This window comes from Rosa chinensis, chromosome 6 (assembly GCF_002994745.2).
Source record: "Rosa chinensis cultivar Old Blush chromosome 6, RchiOBHm-V2, whole genome shotgun sequence".
Taxonomy (NCBI): domain Eukaryota; kingdom Viridiplantae; phylum Streptophyta; class Magnoliopsida; order Rosales; family Rosaceae; genus Rosa; species Rosa chinensis.
Genome location: NC_037093.1, coordinates 26,427,428 through 26,451,570, shown reverse-complemented (window position 1 = coordinate 26,451,570; position 24,143 = coordinate 26,427,428). Strand labels below are relative to the sequence as shown.

The window sequence follows — 24,143 nt, the reverse complement described above, 5'->3', positions numbered from 1 at the left end:
GCTGCTCTTCTTTTCAAACATCTGCTTGATAAGAATTTTCATTACTTGCAATTTTCTTCTCCTTGTGATTGTGGTATGCTCTATTTTTAGATGGATTAGTGGGGTCATATGTAATTCCATACTCCATTTAGTGTGTAATCTCTGTACTACCATGTATACAGGGAGAGGTGGCCTTTCTGTATTTTAAATGAGTTACCGCTTAAAACTATTTTACTAGATTAATCATGTAGATTTACTAGTCAAGATCATGATGATTATCTTTTTGGTCGATAGTCAAGATCATGATTATCGATCGGCCAGGACTTCAAAAGAACCAAAACAAAATTACAGCCTCTCATAGTGTTGTGTGGGGTCACTGGTGACTGGTGAGCCTTGACGTGTAGCACAACAGCTAGCCATCTTTGCCTTAGAGTTGATCAGATGATCTGATTCAGATCATTGACCCAAAAAAAGAAGAAGAAGAAGAAACCGGACCTGCTTGTTTAGATTCATTCGAATTCCAATTCTACTTGTTTGAGTTTGGTGTCGGTAGAGATGGAAGCAGCTGCAAGCATAGTTTTATCTCCTGCTTTGCAAGTGCTGTTTGACAGACTAGCATCCCCGCTCCTCGAAAGGACTGCTGATATTTTCGGTTTCAAGGACAACCTCCGCAGCCTACGACATGCGTTGTCAAGGGCTCAAGCTACCCTGGAGGATGCAGAAGAGCAACAATTCACCAGCAAAGCCATTAGACTCTGGCTGTCAGACCTCAAGAATGCAGCCTTGGATGCACAGGATCTTCTGGACTTCTTCATTGCTCACGAAACTGTGGAGAAACAGACTGGCAAGGATGTTCCTCTGGTTATGCTTACTGCTTCTAATCATCCGGACAATGTCAGAAAGGTTCTTCAGGCCTTAGAACTGAGTCTATCAGAGGGATTTCCACTGTTGAGTGTTAGAGATCCTGCCCTGCCTCGTATGGCCGATCGAAGATGTGATAACAGGGAGACTAGTCCCTTTTTTGTGGACTCGAAGATATATGGAAGAGATGATGACAAAGACAGGTTAGTCCAACTCTTGCTATCTTCTGCTGCAACCAGCCAGGTGAGTCAACGGGAATATGGATGTGTTGCAGCGTGCGTTCCAATAATCGGTATTGGAGGAATTGGTAAGACCACTCTTGCTCAACTGACATATAATGATAAGAGCATAATCCAACACTTCAATCTTAGGGTGTGGATTTCTGTCTCTACAGTCTTCAGTGTGAAACATATACTGCAGACCATTCTTACTTCTGCAACAAAGGATGAGTGCAAGCTTTCAAAGATCCGGTCGATGGAAAATTGTTCTATCGACTGGATGATTTATAGACTTAAAGATTTGCTTTATGAATCTTTACACAACAAAAGGTATCTGATCGTATTAGATGATGTCTGGACGGAAGACCAAGATGACTGGGACAAATTAAGACCTTTGTTTACAGCGGGTCTGGATGGGTGCAAAATCATTGTCACCACCCGCAGTAAGAAAATCCCATTCATGATGGACTTCCCAAATTACCCATACCATTTGAAGGGTTTGGCAGAGGATGATTGCTGGGCTCTGTTCAAACACCGGGCATTTGGATTAGGCGAAGAAGCCAAGTATCCAAACCTTGTGCTGATTTCAAAGCAGATTGTTAAAAAATGTGGAGGTGTACCTTTAGCAGCAAAAAGTTTGGGAAGTGCAATGCGCTTGAAGAGACAGGAAAGGCAGTGGTTGTTCATGCGAGATTGCGAACTCTGGAAATTAGATGCAAGCCAGCATAAAGTTCTACCTGCTCTCATGCTGAGTTATCATCATCTACCATCTCATCTTCGACAATGTTTTGAATTCTGCTCATTGTTTCCCAAATATTATGAGTTCAAGAAGCAGCGATTAATTCATCTATGGATGGCAGGAGGCTTAATTCTACAAGAAGGAAACAAGCGACCAGAAGACATTGGAGATGAGTACTTTGATGATTTGTTGTGGATGTCTTTCTTTGAAGAAGCAGAGCAATGTGATTGTGGCAGCACAGCAATTGCATACAAAATGATTGACATCATTCATGATCTTGCACGATACGTTGCAGGTAAAGAATATGTGATCCTTGAACATGGTCTTTCACTACATAGTCCAACACAAATTCGCCACTCATCTCTTGTTCCTAAAGGGGAAATCACAATTCCAGAAGCTCTGTATGAAGCTGAACATTTGCGGTCTCTCTTAGTCATTGGAGGTTTTGGCACATTCAACAACCAAAGCAAATTATTTTCAAGTTTTGTATACTTGCGTATGCTAGACTTGAAGAGGTGTGATATAGATGATTTGCCAAGATCACTGGGTGGCTTGATATGTTTGAGGTATCTTGACATGTCTTACACACGCATCTCCATGTTACCTCAAAGCACAAGTAATCTCTGTCTTTTGCAGACTTTAAACCTTGTTGGCTGTGGTCACCTTAAAGCGTTACCCTTTTTGGGAAATATGATCAACCTGAGACATCTCAATATAACCGGATGTAATCGTTTGAATGAGATGCCTTTTGGTATTCAAAGATTACTTCAACTTCAGATATTGCCATTGTGTGTTGTCAGCAGGAACCAAAGGGCGCTCACTATGCTTGAACATTTGAATCTTTATGGCGAGTTGAATATCACCTACTTGGAGAACACAAGGTCTCCAGATGAAGCACAATCAGCTCGATTAAATATGAAGGAAAATCTTGAGTCGGTAGGATTACATTGGGGATCCCAACCTCTGGATCAATCATTTCCGAGACTATTAGGTAAATCCCAACGTGATGTAGTCATGTCCAGCTCTCATGTAGCGCCACAGCTGTGTAAACGTGCGGAAGAAGTTCTTGACGGTCTGCAGCCACACAATAATCTGAAAAAGCTAGTTATAAATGGCTATCCGGGAATTAGATTTGCTGATTGGGCTCTCCCAAAAATGCTGATTACAGTTGATTTGATCAACTGTACAAATTGTCAACATCTTCCAGCCCTTGGGAATCTTTCGCTGCTCAAGACACTCTATATGCACGGAATGGATGGGGTCAAGTGCATTGGTACAGAATTCTATGGTGACGGTACTGACGTAAGGTTTCCATCTCTGGAAGAACTATCTCTCAGTCATTTTCCAAATTTGGAACAATGGTCATGTGCAGATGATGGAAATGCATTTCCTCATTTGAGCAAGTTAACAGTTAGAAGCTGCCCCAAGTTACAACAGATATCATTATCTCAGTCTCTTCAACATTTGGAGCTACGGGATTGCAATCCAACATTGATGTGCATAGAAAATTTAACTTTGCTTTCTGTGCTTGTAATAGAAAAAATTCCAGAGCTAACCTCTCTCCCAGAAGGGCTTTTTGTGTCAACTCGCCTGTCTTCTCTGGAGATCTTGTCATGTCCTAAGCTTCGTTCACTGCCTATGAAGATGGGAAACCTTACTGCTCTGAAATCATTGACCATTCGATGGTGTGAAGAGCTATCCACCCTACCCCAGAGTATAGAGGACCTCAAAGCTCTGGAGTCACTGGAGATTAGTAACTGTAATAATATAATCTCCATGCCGGATGGTGGAATTGCAGGTCTGAGTTCCCTTCGAACTTTGTCTATTGAAAACTGCAATAATCTGATTTCTTTGTCATCGAGTTTGGAGAATCTCACATTCCTTGAGCACTTGGTCATTATGTATTGTCCAAATCTTACTTCTTTCCCAGAGGGGACGGGCGCGCAAACTCTCTCTGCCCTACGAAGTTTGACTATCTTGGGTTGTCCTTGGTTTGATTCTCTACCAAATGAATTGCAAAATCTCAGGACGCTACAATGCCTGGAAATTGGTGGCTGCCCCAATCTAACTGCTTTGCCAGACTGGTTTGAGAAACTGGATTCTCTCCGATCCTTGACCATTTGTGATTGTCCCAATTTAATGGTACTGCCGCCCTGTCTAACGCTTCTCACTAAACTCCAGCATCTCTCCATTCAAGATTGTCCTCAGCTCGAAGAAAGATGTAGATGGGGAATTGGAGAGGATTGGTTCAAAATAGCACATGTGCCCCATCGATACATTGGTCCAAGTCAGGTGACTGAGGTCGGGCCGTCCATCATCCATGTTGGAATTAGAATAATGCCCCGGGCCGTCCATTATCCATGATAGAATTAGAATTAGAAGGCCCCCATCATCCATGATCGAATGGGCCGTCCATCATCACATGATAGAATTTGAATTAGAAGGCCCCCATCCATGGTAGAATTAGAAGGTGACTGAGGTCGGGCCGTCCATCATCCATAAAAGTCTGTCTCACTTTTTTTTTTTTTTTTAAAGAGGATTAAAGGGTTTCACTCCTGCACCATGGTGACTCAAACCCATGACTTCGTACATAGGTAGTGGGTGCTCTAACCACTGAGCTAACACCACTTAGTCGGAAGAAGTCTTTCTCACTTATTTATAATGCATTTTACTTCCTAATTGGTCACCTACTTGTGCTTCAGTTGACCCTTTGTAAGGGCACCTGTCCAACTTCTATATCCTCTTCGTGTTGCCTGTGGAACAAATTAGTCATTTGATGTGTATACATGTACAGGAGTAATTATGTACTTATAGAGTTTAGTTCCTTAGAGTTTAGATTTAATACCTTAAAGTCTTGAATCTGTTTACTTCAAATTAAGCTCGTTTATACGGTTAACAATGTGAATGTAAAGACCAAATATAGGAGATACTATTTCAAAGCTCGTTTATACAACCGACTTGCGAGAAGTGTAGATAACTACAGTATGCAACAATAAAGAAATTATGAATTGTGAATTAGCAAGTGCTTGCGCGAAGCATTACACCAGCGAGCATACGAGGCATGTAAATTAGGCCAATCAGAAGAGGAGCAATATGTGAATTGGTGGAGCCACAAGGATAGAACTCGCTCTTGATCTTCTTCTGCCAGCTTCTCTATGGTCTCTTCCAGTACTCTCTCCAGCTCAGCCCTTTCGCTGATGCTCAAAACAGGCACATCAGTGCCATTGCTGGCTGTGCACAGCAACGGAATCCACAACACCAACATCTGCATCTGCATCTGCATCTTTGCTTGTTTTCTTTCTTGCTGATCTTTCGTGCTCTCATTATCATCATCTTCATCCACTCCCATATCTTTAGCATACTTCAACAACAATGCTGCATGCACGTAATCAATCAATAGTGAGTCATAGATTTGCGGCTAATCAACTGTTGTACGTACTGAAATATTTCTACTTTAGTCTACGAAAGTATTCACTTTCAACAATTCAACAATTCAATCTCGCTTTAGTTGCCAGAAAAGAAAACAAATCCTCTTCGTTTACTGATCAGAAATTCAAATAAAGATGGCGCAGTGTGTGATCTCTATTATGAATTTATGCTTGTACCATCATGTTACTGCACTTGATGAGACTTAATCTTATCACTCAATCATCTCAATAATGACAGAATTAGAACAGAGATATAAAAATCTTGTATAAGGCAGAAACGTACAAACAAGGAAAAAGAAAACCTACCGGTCAAAGACAAACAAAAGGATATATAAAATTATAAATCCTTTTTTTTGTTTGGCAATAATAAGGATAAATCCTTAGGACTGGCATATTCTAGTGCATAAACTTCCCACTAGATGCCAACTTTGCTATCATCGATGTATTGAAAATTTGGAACCAACAGTTATATTGGAATCGTTGGAGCTCATTTTCCAATCTTGTACTGCTATAAAGAATGCAACTTTCTACGCTAAAGGATGCGTGGGAGATGATCGTACTATATATAATGAAAAATCTTGTTTGTTTGAGAACTCTGAGACCGCTAAACAATCATTAAACTCCAAAAACAATCCCCTAACAGATTATAATCAGCCAACCAATTCATTGAATGATAAGGCATATGCAAACTCCATTTATATCACTGTGTAATGTTGCAATTGAAAAGAAAAATAATTACAACGAAGAGGACTGGAATAAAGAAAAATCAAAAAGAGGAATTTACCTGTAATCTTGACTAAGGAGGCCTGCAGGCGCGGCTCGGCTGAAAGAGAGAGGCGAGCCATACTAGAGGCTGACGCCCATCTCCTCACAGACTCTTTAGCAAAGCCACAAGCCGCCATCGTCTCAGCCAACCAGAGCAGCTCCGCCGCTAGCTTCTCCGCCGAGCTCCTCGACCCGCCGCTGCTAACCCCCTTCGTCCACACCACGCCCGCAACGGACCGAACGGCCCGTACTATCCAATGATGATGACCAGAATCCAAACCATCAATATCACCATCGCCGCCGCCCTCGCCGCCCTGCTGCTGTTCGAGAGTTGCGGCGGCTTCAAGCTGGCTGAGAGTCCTCGAAAACGCTGCCGACAGAACCGTGCGATTCACTTGACGCAAAGCCTCCACGCCCTCTCTCTGGTTGTCATAGATGACGTTCTCCGCTAAAGATCGAACACCTTGGTACTTGCGGGAACTTACCGGGATATTATTGACGATCGACAGTAGCTGCGAAAGTGCTCGAGCTATAGCCGTGTCGCTGCCGCTGCCGTCGTCGTCTCCGCTGATAGCTGCGGGCATATACTTGTGATTTCTTCCTCCAATACCCTTCTTGGGAGGCTTGTCTTTATAGTCGTACAAGATGGAATAGGGGGATTCATTATTGTTGGTCGACCTAGGGTTTAAAGAAAGAAGCAAACGCAGGAAAAAGAGGAAGGAAGAGACGAAAACGCAGCGTATGAGTTCTAGGGCTTTGTGTTTTTGGGCCAAGCTGCAAATGGAATTCTCTGCCAGAAGGAGGAGGGAGGTTACAAGGTTGCGGAAAAGCAAAGGAGTTATGGACGACGAACTCTCCATCATCGTCGTCGTCCCTAGTACGTCCACCGTTAGGTTTAGCTCTGAAGCTTGCAAATTTGCAATTGCTTGATTCTCGATCTCTCTCCTACGTCCTAAAAACCAGAATAAGTAACCGAAGAAGGCTAGGAAAAGAAAGGATGATTGGAAATGTTGGGCGGTAAAGTTTGACGATGTTGAAATTTAGGGTTGTGTTGTGACTTGTGAGTACGTGATTCATTGATTGGTGGCGTGCAGATTAGTTGGGTGAATTATTAGTGATAGAAACTTGTGAGGAAGAAAATTAACGAACAGGGATGGTGGTCACTTCTAGCTCCAGCTGTACGTTTAGATGACATATACAACTCATGAAGACAAATCTTTAATTTCGACCTTATACTTTTTTGTACGTTTACGCAGAACCTCTTTCTTTAGGATAAAGATCTAATTAGCGAGATGAGATGGAGGTGGATCTCCCCAAATATTTCACACGGATTCTAAAAACAGAGCGGAGAATCCAAGTCTGTGCTTGCAAATAATAATTTTCTTTTTGTTTTTATTTTAAGAATACTGATTACTTAATAAATATAATGTTGGGATAAATCACAATTCTCACTTTTTTTATTCTTAAAAAATATTGGCTCGATAATGCTACTTCTTGAACTAGGTTTAGTGATTACTAGGAACTGTTTTGAGCCCAAAAGTATTTTTGGCAAGATCCCTTAAGGGGGTTCAGCGTAGCGGGCTGATACTTGCGGCCCAAAATTAAGCCTACTTGGGATTGGGTTATAGATTCGCCCATTCCGGGATCCATAAGGAAAACGAGCCCTTATAGGAAGCAAGTAGCAGAGACCGATTATGAATCTTCAGTCAATAATCCTTCTACTGCAAGGAACAGTCGAAACCTTAAGGTATAAATACGGGTTTCAGGGACATCAACAAACATCAACTCTCCAATCAATCTCAACGATTATCCAAAGTCTCTCCAGAGCAAACGTACCTTCAACCTAGTTGAAACCAGCGAAGCAAGGGTAACGCCCTCACAACCCAGCGAAGCTAAAGTCACGCTTTAGAAAAACCCGTGCTTTCTCCTACTTCCCGGTGATTGCTCTGCTTAACCTACAACGTTAAGTATCGACTCGATGACGCAAGACATCACACCACAAGTCCTTATCTGTAAGGCAAAAGTCCTTTTCCGAAAGGTAGAGAAAAGAACCTGGTGACTAGGTTGATGCTCTCCACGTCCACATCGTTTGATCAAGAAGTCAGGTCAAGGGACGCCCCGACGACTGCACAACATGGTGCTGGCACGCTCGCACACTCAAAAGAGACTGTTTGCACGCCAGACTGGTTTTGGAGCCAAATAGGAACAAATCTTGCACGATGCTGCAGGGCAGAAAGCTAGTTGTAGTGTGTTATGGCTTGATTAACAAAAATAACTAAGCTATGCCCATATGAAATGAAAGATATGTGAAATTAAGTGTTTCGAAATTGTTTATAAGTTAGGTTACATTGTATCAACCTAGTTGTAGGAGCTGCATCGTGTATGCAACATATATACAAATAATTGGATTAATTTCAGTTTACCCTCCTGAGGTTTGGGGGTGTCTGATAGGAGCATTTTAATGTGATGTTTTAGTAGTTAATTCCTCATATTTTGCTTAGTTAATTCCTTAACCGAATCGTTTTTTAACTCAATTTCTATTTTTAGGTATATTGGAGTAGATGAAGATGAAATGAGCATTAGGTCCATAATTATCTAGAAATGATGGAGAAAAATGGAAATGTACTAAAAGGTAAATTTTACACATATTCCTACTCCGGTTAGGAGAAACCAAGCCAAGCAAGGAAGAAGGAGCGGCCGCCTGACCAAATGAACTCCAAATGACCAAATGAACTCCAAATGAGCTGAAACTTTCCAGATCCATTCTAAACATCCTAAGAAGCATTTCGTATGAATAGTTCAAGATCCAGATAGAAGTGAAAGGCCTTCAAAAGATCGGTCCAAATTTCTGACTAAAAGACGAAAACTGTAAATCGGACCTGAACGTATTCTGGAAGCATTTCCGACCAAACCACTATTCCAAAAACTCTGAAATTTTACCAGGATGATCTATATTCATAAAGGAACATTTGTTATGAAGAAGTCACGGATAAAATCTGAACTTTCGGTGGAGATAAAATTTGTCTCCCACTTATGACAAGTGGGAAGACTTTTTCGGCATTATAAGTCATTTTTGGTTGGCCAGATTTACAACTTGTGTTTACATATTTGTCTAACATATCTAGCCCTTCATTTCTGTTCATCTCCACCCTCCATTCATCATTTTTGGGCTATAAATACACTCCACCTTCACTTGGATGTTTTTCATACATTCCTTCATCCATTTCATCTTCTTTGTCTCTCCATTTCCTCCACATTTTCCTTTTCATTCTCTAGTCTTCTAGTTCTGCATTTTCAAGCAAAGAGGAGAAGAAGAAGAATCCGTGAGCAATCCTAGCCGCCATAGTTCCACCTTGTGCCGTGATAGTGAAGCCTTGCTTTCAAGATTCAAGATCAACGTCTCAAGCTCTTCATCATCCACTCCCTTCACGGTGTAATTCAATCTTTTTCCTTATAACTTCTTTTGGTTTTCTTTGTTTGGATTTGTAGAACTATGAATTGTAGTTAACAAATAACGTTAAGGGCAAAGTTTAAAGCCCGTCTTTATGTTTGAATAAAAGTTGCGAATTATGGTTGGTTTCTATGTTGCTTATGTGAGATTGCTTAATTGATTTTGCATTATAGAAAGCTTTTATATGTTTATGTTCTTTGAGTGCACACTTAGGATATATGCATGTAATTGGAGCTAGATTTAGGTAAACAATTCACCTAATAGTTTTGTGAACCTATTTCATAAGTAGTTAAGGCTTTAGACAAAAGTCGAGATCAATTAAAGAGGATTGCAAATAGATAAACTTTTTCATACTAGGTTGTGCACTTTGGTTGACATCCTTTCTTTGTTCTTCATGCATTGAATGTGTTCTTGATTAGCTAGCTTTCCGGACTATGATTGCATGTTCAATAGGATCGATTTAGGTGCTTTCACTTAGATCAATTATTCAAGGAAAGTAAAATATGAGAAATTGTTTGCTTATTAACGTTTCACATGATCAACTTTTTTCTCATGACATTAGACAACCAACTATAAGAATTGTAACCGAATTTCTTGCATATGGTTGTGGTTTTGATATTTGTTCCTTGCGTTCCACCCTTATAAATGTGTTTTTACATTTTCTTTATTTTATATAATTTTAATTCTGATTCTATATTCATAAAACCCCCTTATTTGTGTTACTTGTATATATTTCTTTTCTTTATTTCATTTTTATAAATAATGCTTCTTATTGTTTAATTTCTTTATTTGTTTACACAATTACAGGTGTACCCTCAATCTCCGATTTGAACGATCCCTATTTACCATATACTAATGATGACATTTTACAGGGTTAAATTGTGTGCTACTTTTAGCATGTCAAATTTTTTGCGCTGTTGCCGGGGATTGAAAAATCACTTGTTTTTATTTATAATTATAAATTGTTTGAAACTTAGTTTAAATTAACTAGGATGTTATTTATATTGTTCAACGCGAGTTTTAATTGTAAGTTGTAAATTGAGCGGAATAGGTGAAGTCTCTTTTGTTAATATTGGCCTAAACCCCTTATTGGTACCTAGTTCAGGTCCCTTAAGGTTGAGGGCGGCCTTGATTAGCATTCGTTGAACTGTCTCCACACTTATGAACTTTTTCATCTTAGTAAGTATAGCCTATGTGGAATGGTGTCTAGGAAGGGGACAACGTTCATGACGGGTTTTTGGATCCAGAAGTGCTTGCAAATGGGCCTAAACCACTATGTGGGAGTAGCTCATGCCAAAATGGATTTTGCCTCTCGTGTTCGCCCTCCTCTACCTGGCCATTTCAGTAAGGTTGCCCAAAGGATTTGAAAGGGAGTTTGTGTCTAGACGACTATACTTGGGCCGCATGTCCACTTGATTTACCGCTTGGAATTAGATTCGATTTCAATCATATTTATAACAAAAGAAAAAAAAGAAAATGTTGTGATACACTAAGTAATATTGGATAAAACATAGACTTGAAAAAGGGTAGCTGTTTCAGTCCCATTGCACATCGAGACTCCCTGTTCTCGTACCTAAGTGTTGAAAATAAATTAAATTGTAAAAGGAAAAAAAATACTTGTGAATACTCTATACTTGTAAATTATTGTGTTGTTTCACACTTTATACTTGTAAAAATTGTGACATTTTTTTTCTTTTGTTATAAATATTATTGAAATCGAATCTAATTCCAAGCGGTAAATCAAGTGGACATGCGGCCCAAGTATAGTCGTCTAGACACAAACTCCCTTTCAAATCCTTTGGGCAACCTTACAGAAATGGCCAGGTAGAGGAGGGCGAACACGATAGGCAAAATCCATTTTGGCATAAGCTACTCCCACATAGTGGTTTAGGCCCATTTGCAAGCACTTCTGGATCCAAAAACCCGTCATGAACGTTGTCCCCTTCCTAGACACCATTCCACATAGGCTATACTTACTAAGATGAAAAAGTTCATAAGTGTGGAGACAGTTCAACGAATGCTAATCAAGGCCGCCCTCAACCTTAAGGGACCTGAACTAGGTACCAATAAGGGGTTTAGGCCAATATTAACAAAAGAGACTTCACCTATTCTGCTCAATTTACAACTTACAATTAAAACTCGCGTTGAACAATATAAATAACATCCTAGTTAATTTAAACTAAGTTTCAAACAATTTATAATTATAAATAAAAACAAGTGATTTTTCAATCCCCGGCAACAGCGCAAAAAATTTGACATGCTAAAAGTAGCACACAATTTAACCCTGTAAAATGTCATCATTAGTATATGGTAAATAGGGATCGTTCAAATCGGAGATTGAGGGTACACCTGTAATTGTGTAAACAAATAAAGAAATTAAACAATAAGAAGCATTATTTATAAAAATGAAATAAAGAAAAGAAATATATACAAGTAACACAAATAAGGGGGTTTTATGAATATAGAATCAGAATTAAAATTAAATAAAATAAAGAAAATGTAAAAACACATTTATAAGGGTGGAACGCAATGAACAAAGATCAAAACCACAACCATATGCAAGAAATTCGGTTACAATTCTTATAGTTGGTTGTCTAATGTCATGAGAAAGAAGTTGACCATGTGAAACGTTAATAAGCAAACAATTTCTCATATTTTACTTTCCTTGAATAATTGATCTAAGTGAAAGCACCTAAATCGATCCTATTGAACATGCAATCATAGTCCAGAAAGCTAGCTAATCAAGAACACATTCAATGCAAGAAGAACAAAGAAAGGATGTCAACAAAGTGCACAACCTAGTATGAAAAAGTTTATCTATTTGCAATCCTCTTTAATTGATCTCGACTTTTGTCCAAAGCCTTTACTACTTATGAAATAGGTTCACAAAACTATAAGGTGAATTGTTTACCTAAATCTAGCTCTAATTACATGCATATATTCTAAGTGTGCACTCAAAGAACATAAACATATAAAAGCTTTCTATAATGCAAAATCAATTAAGCAATCTCACATAAGCAACATAGAAACCAACCATAATTCGCAACTTTTATTCAAACATAAAGACGGGCTTTAAAGTTTGCCCTTAACGTTATTTGTTAACTACAATTCATAGTTCTACAAATCCAAACAAAGAAAACCAAAAGAAGTTATAAGGAAAAAGATTGAATTACACCGTGAAGGGAGTGGATGATGAAGAGTTTGAGACGTTGATCTTGAATCTTGAAAGCAAGGCTTCACTATCACAGCACAAGGTAGAACGATGGCGGCTAGGATTGCTCATGGATTCTTCTTCTTCTCCTCTTTGCTTGAAAATGCAGAACTAGAAGACTAGAGAATGAAAAAGAAAATGGAGAGGAAATGGAGAGACAAAGAAGATGAAATGGATGAAGGAATGTATGAAAAACGTCCAAGTGAAGGGGGAGTGTATTTATAGCCCAAAAATGATGAATGGAGGGTGGAGATGAACAGAAATGAAGGGCTAGATATGTTAGACAAATATGTAAACACAAGTTGTAAATCTGGCCTACCAAAAATGACTTATAATGCCCAAAAAGTCTTCCCACTTGTCATAAGTGGGAGACAAATTTTATCTCCACCGCAAGTTCAGATTTTTCCTGTGAATTCTTCATAACAAATGTTCCTTTATGAATATAGATCATTCTAGTAAAATTTCAGAGTTTTTGGAATAGTGGTTTGGCCGGAAATGCTTCCAGAATACGTTCAGGTCCGATTTACAGTTTTCATCTTTTAGTCAGACATTTGGACCGATCTTTTGAAGGCCTTCCACTTCTATCTGGCTCTTAAACTATTCATAAGAAATGCTTCTTAGGATGTTTAGAATGGATTTGGAAAGTTTCAGCTCATTTGGAGTTCATTTAGTCAGACGGCCGCTCCTTCTTCCTTGCTTGGCTTGGTTTCTCCTAGCCGGAGTAGGAAAATCTGTAAAATTGACCTTTTAGTACATTTCCATTTTTCTCCATCATTTCTAGGTAATTATGGACCTAATGCTCATTTCATCTTCATCTACTCCAATGTACCAAAAAATAGAAATTGAGTTAACAAATGATTTGGTTAAGGAATTAACAAAGCAAAATATGATGAATTAACTACTAAAATATCACATTAAAATGCTCTTATCAAATTCCCCCGCACTTAGCTTTTGCTAGTCCCTTAGCAAAATCAAAACAAAGACACAACTTAGACTCCACAAAAACTTAACGAAAGAAAAGACAAAGACGTTACGGCATACAATACCCTTCAACATTTAGCCTCAGAAATCTCATACTTTCATAGCACCAAGATTAGCACTCAACCAAGAATCAATATTTAGATATTCGAGAGTTAATTCAAACATATAATCCACATATACATAAGTAGGACTTGAGTGTAACAATGGTGATGGGATGGAGCTTAGCATGCTTCAGACAAGTATGATTCATATCCTCACAAGGTATATCCACTCTTTCTTCACTCAGATCAAGGCAATGCTTAAAAGCTTATAATCACTCAATTATATGTGAGAGAAAATATTTTAAGGCAATCAAATAGCTCACATATATAAGAAATGAAAAGCACTTTGTGAATATAATTTTTCAAGATCTCATGAAAGATATCAACTACTTGCACAAATGGACCCAAACCATAGGTTCAACTCTTATAACTCATCTCCACAGGTCAAAGGCTGTCCCATCTTAAGGATCAAAATTAAAAGGTCTTATAAAGGGTTTTAATGGGGCCAAGGCTCAAGGTTTTAAGAAACAAAGGGTAAGGAATCACAAAAAGATCCTAAAGACCTAGCAGAGCATTTACAATTCACCTTATGTCTCCAAATTAAGGGCCAGAATTCATTTTGTTGGGCCCACCCATCATTTTCAACTGCTTGCATCATTGTGAGAATGAACAAAGGCCTCATATTATGATTTTGGGCCTTCAACATACACAAACTCCAAATTCACAAAACAAGGATCATGTCCTACACTTTTTTTTTTTAATGGCCTCATTGTTTTTCTTGGACAAATCCTCCCCCACACTTATTTCTCATCACCCCTTCACACAAGACATCACAAAATTAAGCTCTACTAGGCCCTACGGACATGGGTAGAGCCAAAACTATACTAAGGTTCACATGGTGAAGATTATGTGGGTGATGAAAGAAAGGCTTATACATGTAGGCTCAAAGGGGTTTATCTCAGGGGTGTACAACTTGTGCACACAATTAGAGACACATGGCATTTTGGCATTGGTGATAATTCCTAAGGCGCCTTTATACTTTCTAGAATCAGGGACATGTATTGATAAAAGTCTCAACAAACATAAGAGTGAATTCTAGCATTCTCTAGTCCATTAAACTTAATCTATGGCAAGCAATCAATCAAATGAAGAATAATGAGATCATCAAAACATTGCCAAGAAAATAAGAATATATTTTTCATTTATCACTCCAAGAAAAAGAGACATGGGCTCAAATATCTCACATGGGCTTTTGTGAATCAAAACTCATCTTAACATGCTCATATTCTATACTAAGGTCACGAAATCCATATCCACTACTTATGCATATGTTTTTCATATATCTCAATTAACCAAAGAATACCATTTAAAATCATCTCGATATTGTGATCCTCTCTTAGCCATAATTTCAGAGATATAAGCTCATCCTAGACAGTTGAAAGGGCATCCTATGACTCAAAAACAAAAACAAAAATAATTTATATATATATATATATATTTTTTTTCTTTAATTATATGACTACAAAAACTAACTACTAAAAACACAATAAAGCAATAATCCTTCCCCCATACTTAATTCATGCATTGTCCTCAATGTATAAACAAATATAAAGCATGCAAAGCATAAATCAAGCATAGAAGAGAAAGTCAACGCAACGAAACCTAAAACAAATTAAAATTCATGAAAATAAAAGAGAAGGAAGAGTTCAAGAAAGCAAATCTGCGTTGATGGCTCCTCCACAGCTACGGTTGAAATGGGTTGCCTCCCATATAGCGCTTAATGTTTAAAGTCTTTCAGCCTAGACTTATACCTCCATTTATTCCTTTGGTTGTGGCGCCTCTTGGAGGGGTACTTCCTCCACATTTTGCTCCACAAATGCCTCATAGTAAGGGTTAAGACGATGTCCATTCACCTTGAACTCCTTCATTGTCTTCTCACTCTTGATCTCCACAGCACCTTGAGCAAACACATTAGTAACTATAAATGGGCCAACCCAACGAGAACGAAGTTTACCTGGGAAAAGCTTGAGTCTGGAATGGAATAACAGAACTTTCTGGCCCACTTGGAAGCTTTTTCCGCGGATCATTTTGTCATGGTAGGCCTTTGTCTTCTCCTTGTAGATCCATGAAGCATCATAGGCCTTATTCCTTATCTCCTCAAGCTCATTTAGCTGTAGCTTCCTATGTAGGCCCGCTTCATCATAATCCATGTTGAACTTCTGGACAGCCCACTAAGCCTTGTGCTCTAGCTCCACTGGAAGGTGGCATGCCTTTCTGTAGGTCAACCTAAAGGGAGACATCCCAATAGGCGTCTTGTAGGCCCACAACACATCATCTAATCTCTGACTCCAATCCTTGTTGGGCCTTTTAGTTTCCGATAATCGATACATACCCTATGACCAGTCACTAATCTCTAGGGCACTAGCTCATTGTCCTCGTTCTTCACCACTGTCACCCCAGACTTCTTGGGCACCACTTGTACTGGAGAAACCCACTTACTATCAGAAATGGGGTAGATCACCCCACAATCTAGCAACTTGATCACCTCATCTTGGACGTGCTCATTCCTTGGGTTAGGCATCATGTTGCTTGGTAGCTTCCCTGTTTCAGCAATCCGGCCCATGAAATCCACCACTTGGACAATTTGATTCTTGAGCTCCACAATATCCTTTGAATGGGTCCCGTGTCCTACAACCAAAGCTGGTGGGCGCTGAGAATTCTAACCTGGGCCTTGAGGTAGTCTCAAGGTGTTATTGTTGTTGGCCCAACGAAAGTTGGGGTGGTCTCTAAGCCCAGGATTGTACGTAATGGAGTAAGGGTTGTACCTCGGGCCTCCATCCATGAGTTGAGGGCATTGATCCGAGACATGCCATGACTTGTCTTTTTCGAGATTTACGGCAATTAATCTGCTTTCAGCTACTGCTTATCTGCCACACCTCCTCGAAAATGGTGCGGTTCCCCCACGTGCCAATAATCCTTTCTTTTTTGAGATTTAGGGCAATTTAATCTGCTTTTCTGACACTTAGTTTGACTCTTCTCTTCGACTATCATTTGCCTAAATCTTCCTCCACATTATAAACCCAAATCCCCAACCCCAAAACCATTTCATCAACTCCAATCTTTCTAACAACAATCTTTCTTAATCACTCATCATCACCACTCTTCAATTCTCGCATTCTCTCAACCCATTATCAATGGAACCACAAACCCAGCAACCAATCGAGGATGGAGAAAGCAACAAAGCAGCCGGGAGTAAAATTGTCACCCCAGACTCTCTGAGATCACTGCAAGGATCAGAAGACTTAAGAACCCTAATTACTGGGGCCCTTCACAAAGTCCTTTGAAATCTTTGCAACTCGAGCCACAAAGCATGTTAGCACTACTCCCGGCTGCTTTGTTGCTTCCTCCATCCTCAGTTGGTTGCTGGGTTTGTGGTTCCATTGATAATGGGTTGAGAGAATGCGAGAATTGAAGAGTGGTGATGATGAGTGATTAAGAAAGATTACTGTTAGAAAGATTGGAGTTGATGAAATGGTTTTGGGGTTGGGGATTTGGGTTTATAATGTGGAGGAAGATTTAGGCATGTGATAGTCGAAGAGAAGAGTCAAACTAAGTGTCAGAAAAGTAGATTAAATTGCCCTAAATCTCGGAAAAGAAAGGATTATTAGCGCGTGGGGGAACCACACGATTTTCGAAGAGGTGTGGCAGATAAGCAATAGCCGAAAGCAGATTAATTGCCATAAATCTCGGAAAAGACAAATCATGGCATGTCTCGGATCAATGCCCTCAACTCATGGATGGAGGCCCGATGTATATTTGTTTATACATTGAGGACAATGCATGAATTAAGTATGGGGGAAGGATTATTGCTTTATTGTGTTTTTAGTAGTTAGTTTTTGTAGTCATATAATTAAAGAAAATATATATATATATATATAAATTATTTTTGTTTTTGTTTTGGAGTCATAGGATGCCCTTTCAACTGTCTAGGTTGTGCTTATATCTCTGAAATTAAGGCTAAGAGAGGATCACAATATCGAGATGATTTTAAATGGTATTCTTTGGTTAATTGAGATATATGAAAAACATATGCATGAGTAGTGGATATGGATTTCGTGACTTTGGTACAGAATATGAGCATGTTAAGATGAGTTTTGATTCACAAAAGCCCATATGAGATATTTGAGCCCATGTCCCTTTTTCTTGGAGTGATAAATGAAAAATATATTCTTATTTTCTTGGCGATGTTTTGATGATCTCATTATTCTTCATTTGATTGATTGCTTGCCATAGATTAAGTTTAATGGACTAGAGAATGCTAGAATTCACTCTTATGTTTGTTGAGACTTTTATCAATACATGTCCCTGATTCTAGAAAGTATAAAGGCACCTTAGGAATTATCACCAATGCCAAAATGCCATGTGTCTCTAATTGTGTGCACAAGTTGTACACCCCTGAGATAAACCCCTTTGAGACTACATGTATAAGCCTTTCTTTCATCACCCACATAATCTTCACCATGTGAACCTTAGTATAGTTTTGGCTCTATCCATGTCCTTAGGGCCTAGTAGAGCTTAATTTTGTGATGTCTTGAGTGAAGGGGTGATGAGAAATAAGTGTGGCGGTGGATTTGTCCAAGAAAAACAATGAGGCCGTTAAAAAAAAAAAAAAAGTGTTGGACATGATCCTTTGTTTGTGAATTTGGAGTTTGTGTATGTTGAAGGCCCAAAATCATAATATGAGGCATTTGTTCTTTTTCACAATGATGCAAGCTGTTGAAAATGATGGGTGGGCCCAACAAAATGTAATCTGGCCCTTAATTTGGTGACATAAGGTGAATTGTAAATGCTCTGCTAGGTCTTTAGGATCTTTTTGTGATTCCTTACCCTTTGTTTCTTAAAACCTTGAGCCTTGGCCCCATTAAAACCCTTTATAAGACCTTTTAATTTTGATCCTTAAGATGGGACAGCCTTTGACCTGTGGAGATGAGTTATAAGAGTTGAACCTATGGCTTGGGTCCATTTGTGCAAGTAGTTGATATCTTTCATGAGATCTTGAAAAATTATATTCACAAAGTGCTTTTCATTTCTTATATATGTGAGCTATTTGATTGCCTCAAAATATTTTCTCTCACATATAATTGAGTGATTATAAGCTTTTAAGCATTGCCTTGATCTGAGTGAAGAAAGAGTGGATATACCTTATGAGGATATGAATCATAATTGTCTGAAGCATGCTAAGCTCCATCCCATCACCATTGTTACACCCAAGTCCTACTTATGTATATGTGGATTATATGTTTGAATTAACTCTCGAATATCTAAATATTGATTCTTGGTTGAGTGCTAATCTTGGTGCTATGAAAGTAGGAGATTTATGCGGCTAAATGTTGAAGGGTATTGTATGCCGTAACGTCTTTGTCTTTTCTTTCGTTAAGTTTTTGTCAAGTCTAAGTTGTGTCTTTGTTTTGATTTTGCTAAGGGATTAGCAAAAGCTAAGTGTGAGGGAATTTGATAGAAGCATTTTAATGTGATATTTTAGTAGTTAATTCCTCATATTTTGCTTAGTTAATTCCTTAACCGAATAATTTTTTAACTCAATTTCTATTTTTAGGTACATTGGAGTAGATGAAGATGAAATGAGCACTAGGTCCATAATTACCTAGAAATGATGGAGAAAAATGGAAATGTACTAAAAGGTCAATTTTACACATTTTCCTACTCTGGCTAGGAGAAACCAAGCCAAGATGGAAGAAGGAGTGGCCGTCTGACCAAATGAACTCCAAATGAGTTGAAACTTTCCAGATCCATTATAGAGATCCTAAGAAACATTTCTTATGAATAGTTCAAGAGCCAGATAGAAGTGGAAGGCATTCAAAAGATCGGTCCAAATTTCTGACTAAAAGACGAAAACTGTAAATCGGACCTGAACGTATTCTGGAAGCATTTTCGGCCAAACCACTATTCCAAAAACTCTGAAATTTTACCAGAATGATCTATATTCATAAAGAAACATTTGTTATGCAGAAGTCACGGACAAAATCTGAAATTTCGGTGGAGATAAAATTTGTCTCCCACTTATGACAAGTGGGAAGACTTTTTTATAAGTCATTTTTGGTAGGCCAGATTTACAATTTGTGTTTACATATTTGTCTAACATATCTAGCCCTTCATTTATGTTCATCTCCACCCTCCATTCATCATTTTTGGGCTATAAATACAGTCCCCCTTCACTTGGACATTTTTCATACATTCCTTCATCCATTTCATCTTCTTTGTCTCTCCATTTCCTCTCCATTTTGTTTTTCATTCTCTAGTCTTCTAGTTCTGCATTTTCAAGCAAAGAGGAGAAGAAGAAGAATCTGTGAGCAATCCTAGCCGCCATCGTTCCACCTTGTGCCGTGATAGTGAAGCCTTACTTTCAAGATTCAAGATCAACGTCTCAAGCTCTTCATCATCCACTCCCTTCACGGTGTAATTCCATCTTTTTCCTTATAACTTCTTTTGGGTTTCTTTGTTTGGATTTGTAGAACTATGAATTGTAGTTAACAAATAACGTTAAGGGCAAAGTTTAAAGCCCGTTTTTATGTTTGAATAAAAGTTGCGAATTATGGTTGGTTTCTATGTTGCTTATGTCAGATTGCTTAATTGATTTTGCATTATAGAAAGCTTTTATATGTTTATGTTCTTTGAGTGCACACTTAGGATATATGCATGTAATTGGAGCTAGATTTAGGTAAACAATTCACCTAATAGTTTTGTGAACCCATTTCATAAGTAGTAAAGGCTTTGGACAAAAGTCGAGATCAATTAAAGAGGATTGCAAATAGATAAAAAATTTCATACTAGGTTGTGCACTTTGGTTGATATCTTTTCTTTGTTCTTCATGCATTGAATGTGTTCTTGATTAGCTAGCTTTCTGGACTATGATTGCATGTTCAATAGGATCGATTTAGGTGCTTTCACTTAGATCAATTATTCAAGGAAAGTAAAATATGAGAAATTGTTTGCTTATTAATGTTTCACATGGTCAACTTCATTCTCATGACATTAGACAACCAACTATAAGAATTGTAACCGAATTTCTTGCATATGGTTGTGGTTTTGATCTTTGTTCCTTGCATTCCACCCTTGTAAATGTGTTTTTACATTTTCTTTATTTTATTTAATTTTAATTCTGATTCTATATTCATAAAACCCCCTTATTTGTGTTACTTGTATATATTTCTTTTCTTTATTTCATTTTTATAAATAATGCTTCTTATTGTTTAATTTCTTTATTTGTTTACACAATTACAGGTGTACCCTCAATCCCCGGTTTGAACGATCCCTATTTACCATATACTAATGATGACATTTTACAGGGTTAAATTGTGTGCTACTTTTAGCATGTCAAATTTTCTTTATTTTATTTAATTTTAATTCTGATTCTATATTCATAAAACCCCCTTATTTGTGTTACTTGTATATATTTCTTTTCTTTATTTCATTTTTGTAAATAATGCTACTTATTGTTTAATTTCTTTATTTGTTCACACAATTACAGGTGTACCCTCAATCCCCGGTTTGAACGATCCCTATTTACCATATACTAATGATGACATTTTACAGGGTTAAATTGCGTGCTACTTTTAACGTGTCAGTGTCATCATTTCAACTCTCGACTCTCAATTTCATTTTTTTACCCCCTGAACTTTCCAATTTTTGTCTTCCGTGCCCAATGTGTGATGCCCCAGAAATTCATATTTATTTTCCGAGGATTTTCCGGAATCTAAATTGTGGTTATTGGACGGTTTCGTGGCTCGTGGATGGAGCGGAAGTGTTTCGAGCGAATAATTAATTGAAGGATATGACTTTAGGGGTGGCGCAAAGGTTGACTTTTGATATGTTAAGATTCTCCCAAAACTTCCTTCGCAAAAGTTGTAGAGCGCGTCGATACGAGTTCGTGGACATGTGGAACGCAAGAATCTGAGTTCGTATGAGAAAGTTATGAGCGTTTGAAGTTTTGGGAAAATTCTATAAATAGGAGTTTCCATTTTCGGAAACTTACTATTTACATTTCACATTTACCATTCTGGAAAAATCAGAAAACGCTCCGTTCTCTCTCCTCGCCCGCGACTGACCTGACCCGACTTTTTCGGCGAACTGCGGCGGTCTCCGGCGACGAAACTTTCTAGATAGGATCGTCTCCTCCGTCTGGTCGTCCCTCTGGTGTCCTCTAGCGCCGATTATCCTCCACGGCGGTGCTGCAAGGCGGTGCAGTTGGGTGTTTTCGGACCCGGTCGGTTCTCCGATCTCCGACGTCGGCGGGGCTTCATGTTGAGCTTGGGGAGCTCAGAGCAGCCTCCTTGATCGATTCTTGGTGGTTGTTTGGATCGATTCACGTAAAACTTGGTTCAACTCAATTTGGATTACTGTTCATAGCTTGTGAGGTAGTTTTTGACCCTTTATGCTTGTTTTCTGACTTCGAGCTAGTTATGAAAGTTCACAAGCATGCTTAGATGAAGCTTTTTGATGTTGAGAGTTTTGTGAAATATTGACTTTTGGCCGGTGGCGGTGCTGAACTGCCTGTGGCGGCGTTCCGGCAGTGTTCGGGCCACTTAAGGAACTGTTTTTGGTATTATATATGTTCTACTCGTTGATACGAGCGTTTCGATATATAATATGCAAATTTTGGAGTTCGTATGGAATTGTTATGATTTTTGCAGTTTCATACCGATCGATTTATTCGATCCGTGAGGATTCGAGCGTCCGATCGACTTGTGGTTTGGTTACATCTATCGTGGACGTATTCCAGAGACTTTGGGAGGTCTTCGATGTGGTTTTGCCTCGATTGGCGCCACTTTGGGGATTTTAGTTCAAAACAGGGGTTTCGAACTTAAATCAAATGTGAATCGTTACTGATTTGAGATCATTGGTGAATAGGTGCTTCTAAAAGGTGAATTGGACAAGTTGTTGGTGAGAGTGTTAGTTCGGTTCTGTATAGAATACGCAGCGGGAGTTTCGAGGTGAGTAATCTCACGAAGTTCATTCACGAACGGGAATACCCTTATTGTTTTGAGAGTTATTTATTAACTGCAAACTATAGTTGGTTTTAGTAGGCATTCCTGAGCGGATGACTACATATAGATATATATTTACGTGAAATATATATGTTTTGGTGGTTTTGTGGATTTATGAAAACAATATGCATGAAATGATGCTCTTTATTGTTTTGGGGTGTGGCTTTTCGGAAAACAAATGGTGGGAAATGGTATTTCTATTGTTTTGAAAAGTGTTTGAGGATTTGAGAGTCACAGGTTGTGATTTCTCCTTTTGATTTGATTTAACATTTTGATCCGACGACCGGTGGTCTGAGGATTTGAGAGTCACAAGTTGTGATTTCTCCTTTTGATTTGATTTAACGTTTTGATCCGACGACCGGTGGTCTGAGGATTTGAGAGTCATAGGTTGTGATTTCTCCTTTTGACTTGATTTAACATTTTGATCTGACGACCGGTGGTTTGAGGATTTGAGAGTCACAGGTTGTGATTTGATTTGACGTTTTGATCTGAGGGTCAGGTTGGCCTAAGGATCCGGGGTTGCAGGTTGCATCCTCATGGCAATATTATATCGTAAGGTTGAACCTTGGCCGGGTGACAGGTTACGATTCAGTTAGAGCTCTAGTCTGTCTGTCATCGTACCTCATGGATCTAAGTAGGTTACTTAAGACTCCTGGGTACATACTGTTTTGTCCAGGTGTCACCGATTTGCTGTTTTGTCCAGGTTGGACCGATTTGCTGTTTTGTCCAGGTTGGACCGATTTACTGTTTTGTCCAGGTTGGACCTATTTGTTGTTTTATCCAGGTTGGATCGATTTATCATATTTTAATTGTTAGGTTAACGATTTATATGATTTTGTCACGGTGTGACTTTCGTTGTTTCTTTTGGGAAAAGAGTATTGTTTTGGGAAGCATGGTATGTTTTCTTTATTCGCGAGTTAAAAGGTTTTCCTCGTTTTTGGCGTGAGTTGTGCATGTGTGTTTTCAGTTACTCATATGGGCTTGCAAAAGCTTACCGGGTTTGTTGTGTGGCAACCTGATAGGAGCATTTTAATGCGACGTTTTAACTACATTTCCCTACATTTTCTGCGTTATTTCCTTAATAAAACTCTGTTTAGGAAAGTTTCCATTCTTCGATTGGGAAAGTTCCTATTTGTAGAAAGTTTCTATTTTGTAGTTTCTATTTTTCATTTCTAGAAAGTTTCTCATTTTCAGTTTAGGAAAGTTGCCATTTTTCATTTTAGGAAAGTTTCTATTTTCTTATTAGTTTCTATTTTCAGGACCTCCAAGCTAAAAAGTGGAAATGAACTCACAAATGGAAAGAGGAGCTTGCGAACACCAAGGGGAGCAAAAATGAGAAACAATGGACCACAGAAATGAGCAGAAATGAAGAAAAGAAGTTTTCCTGCTTCAACCAGGAAACCCTGC

General features: G+C 38.7%; 2 protein-coding genes across 2 annotated transcripts; one reads left to right on the top strand and one right to left on the bottom strand.

Annotated features, from left to right (window-relative positions):
* The first annotated feature begins 361 nt into the window (after nucleotides 1-361).
* Nucleotides 362-4,608, top strand: LOC112173534 (disease resistance protein RGA2). Its single transcript, XM_040508928.1, has 2 exons — nucleotides 362-1,321; nucleotides 1,358-4,608. The coding sequence occupies exons 1-2, from the start codon at nucleotides 535-537 to the stop codon at nucleotides 4,159-4,161; spliced, it is 3,591 nt and encodes a 1,196-aa protein (XP_040364862.1). The 5' UTR covers nucleotides 362-534; the 3' UTR covers nucleotides 4,162-4,608.
* A 94-nt stretch (nucleotides 4,609-4,702) lies between these two features.
* On the bottom strand, nucleotides 4,703-7,086 carry LOC112173535. The gene is made up of 2 exons (XM_024311170.2): nucleotides 6,010-7,086; nucleotides 4,703-5,172 (listed from the first exon to the last, which is right to left on the bottom strand). The coding sequence occupies exons 1-2, from the start codon at nucleotides 6,851-6,853 to the stop codon at nucleotides 4,799-4,801; spliced, it is 1,218 nt and encodes a 405-aa protein (XP_024166938.1). The 5' UTR covers nucleotides 6,854-7,086; the 3' UTR covers nucleotides 4,703-4,798.
* Nucleotides 7,087-24,143: the final 17,057 nt, after the last annotated feature.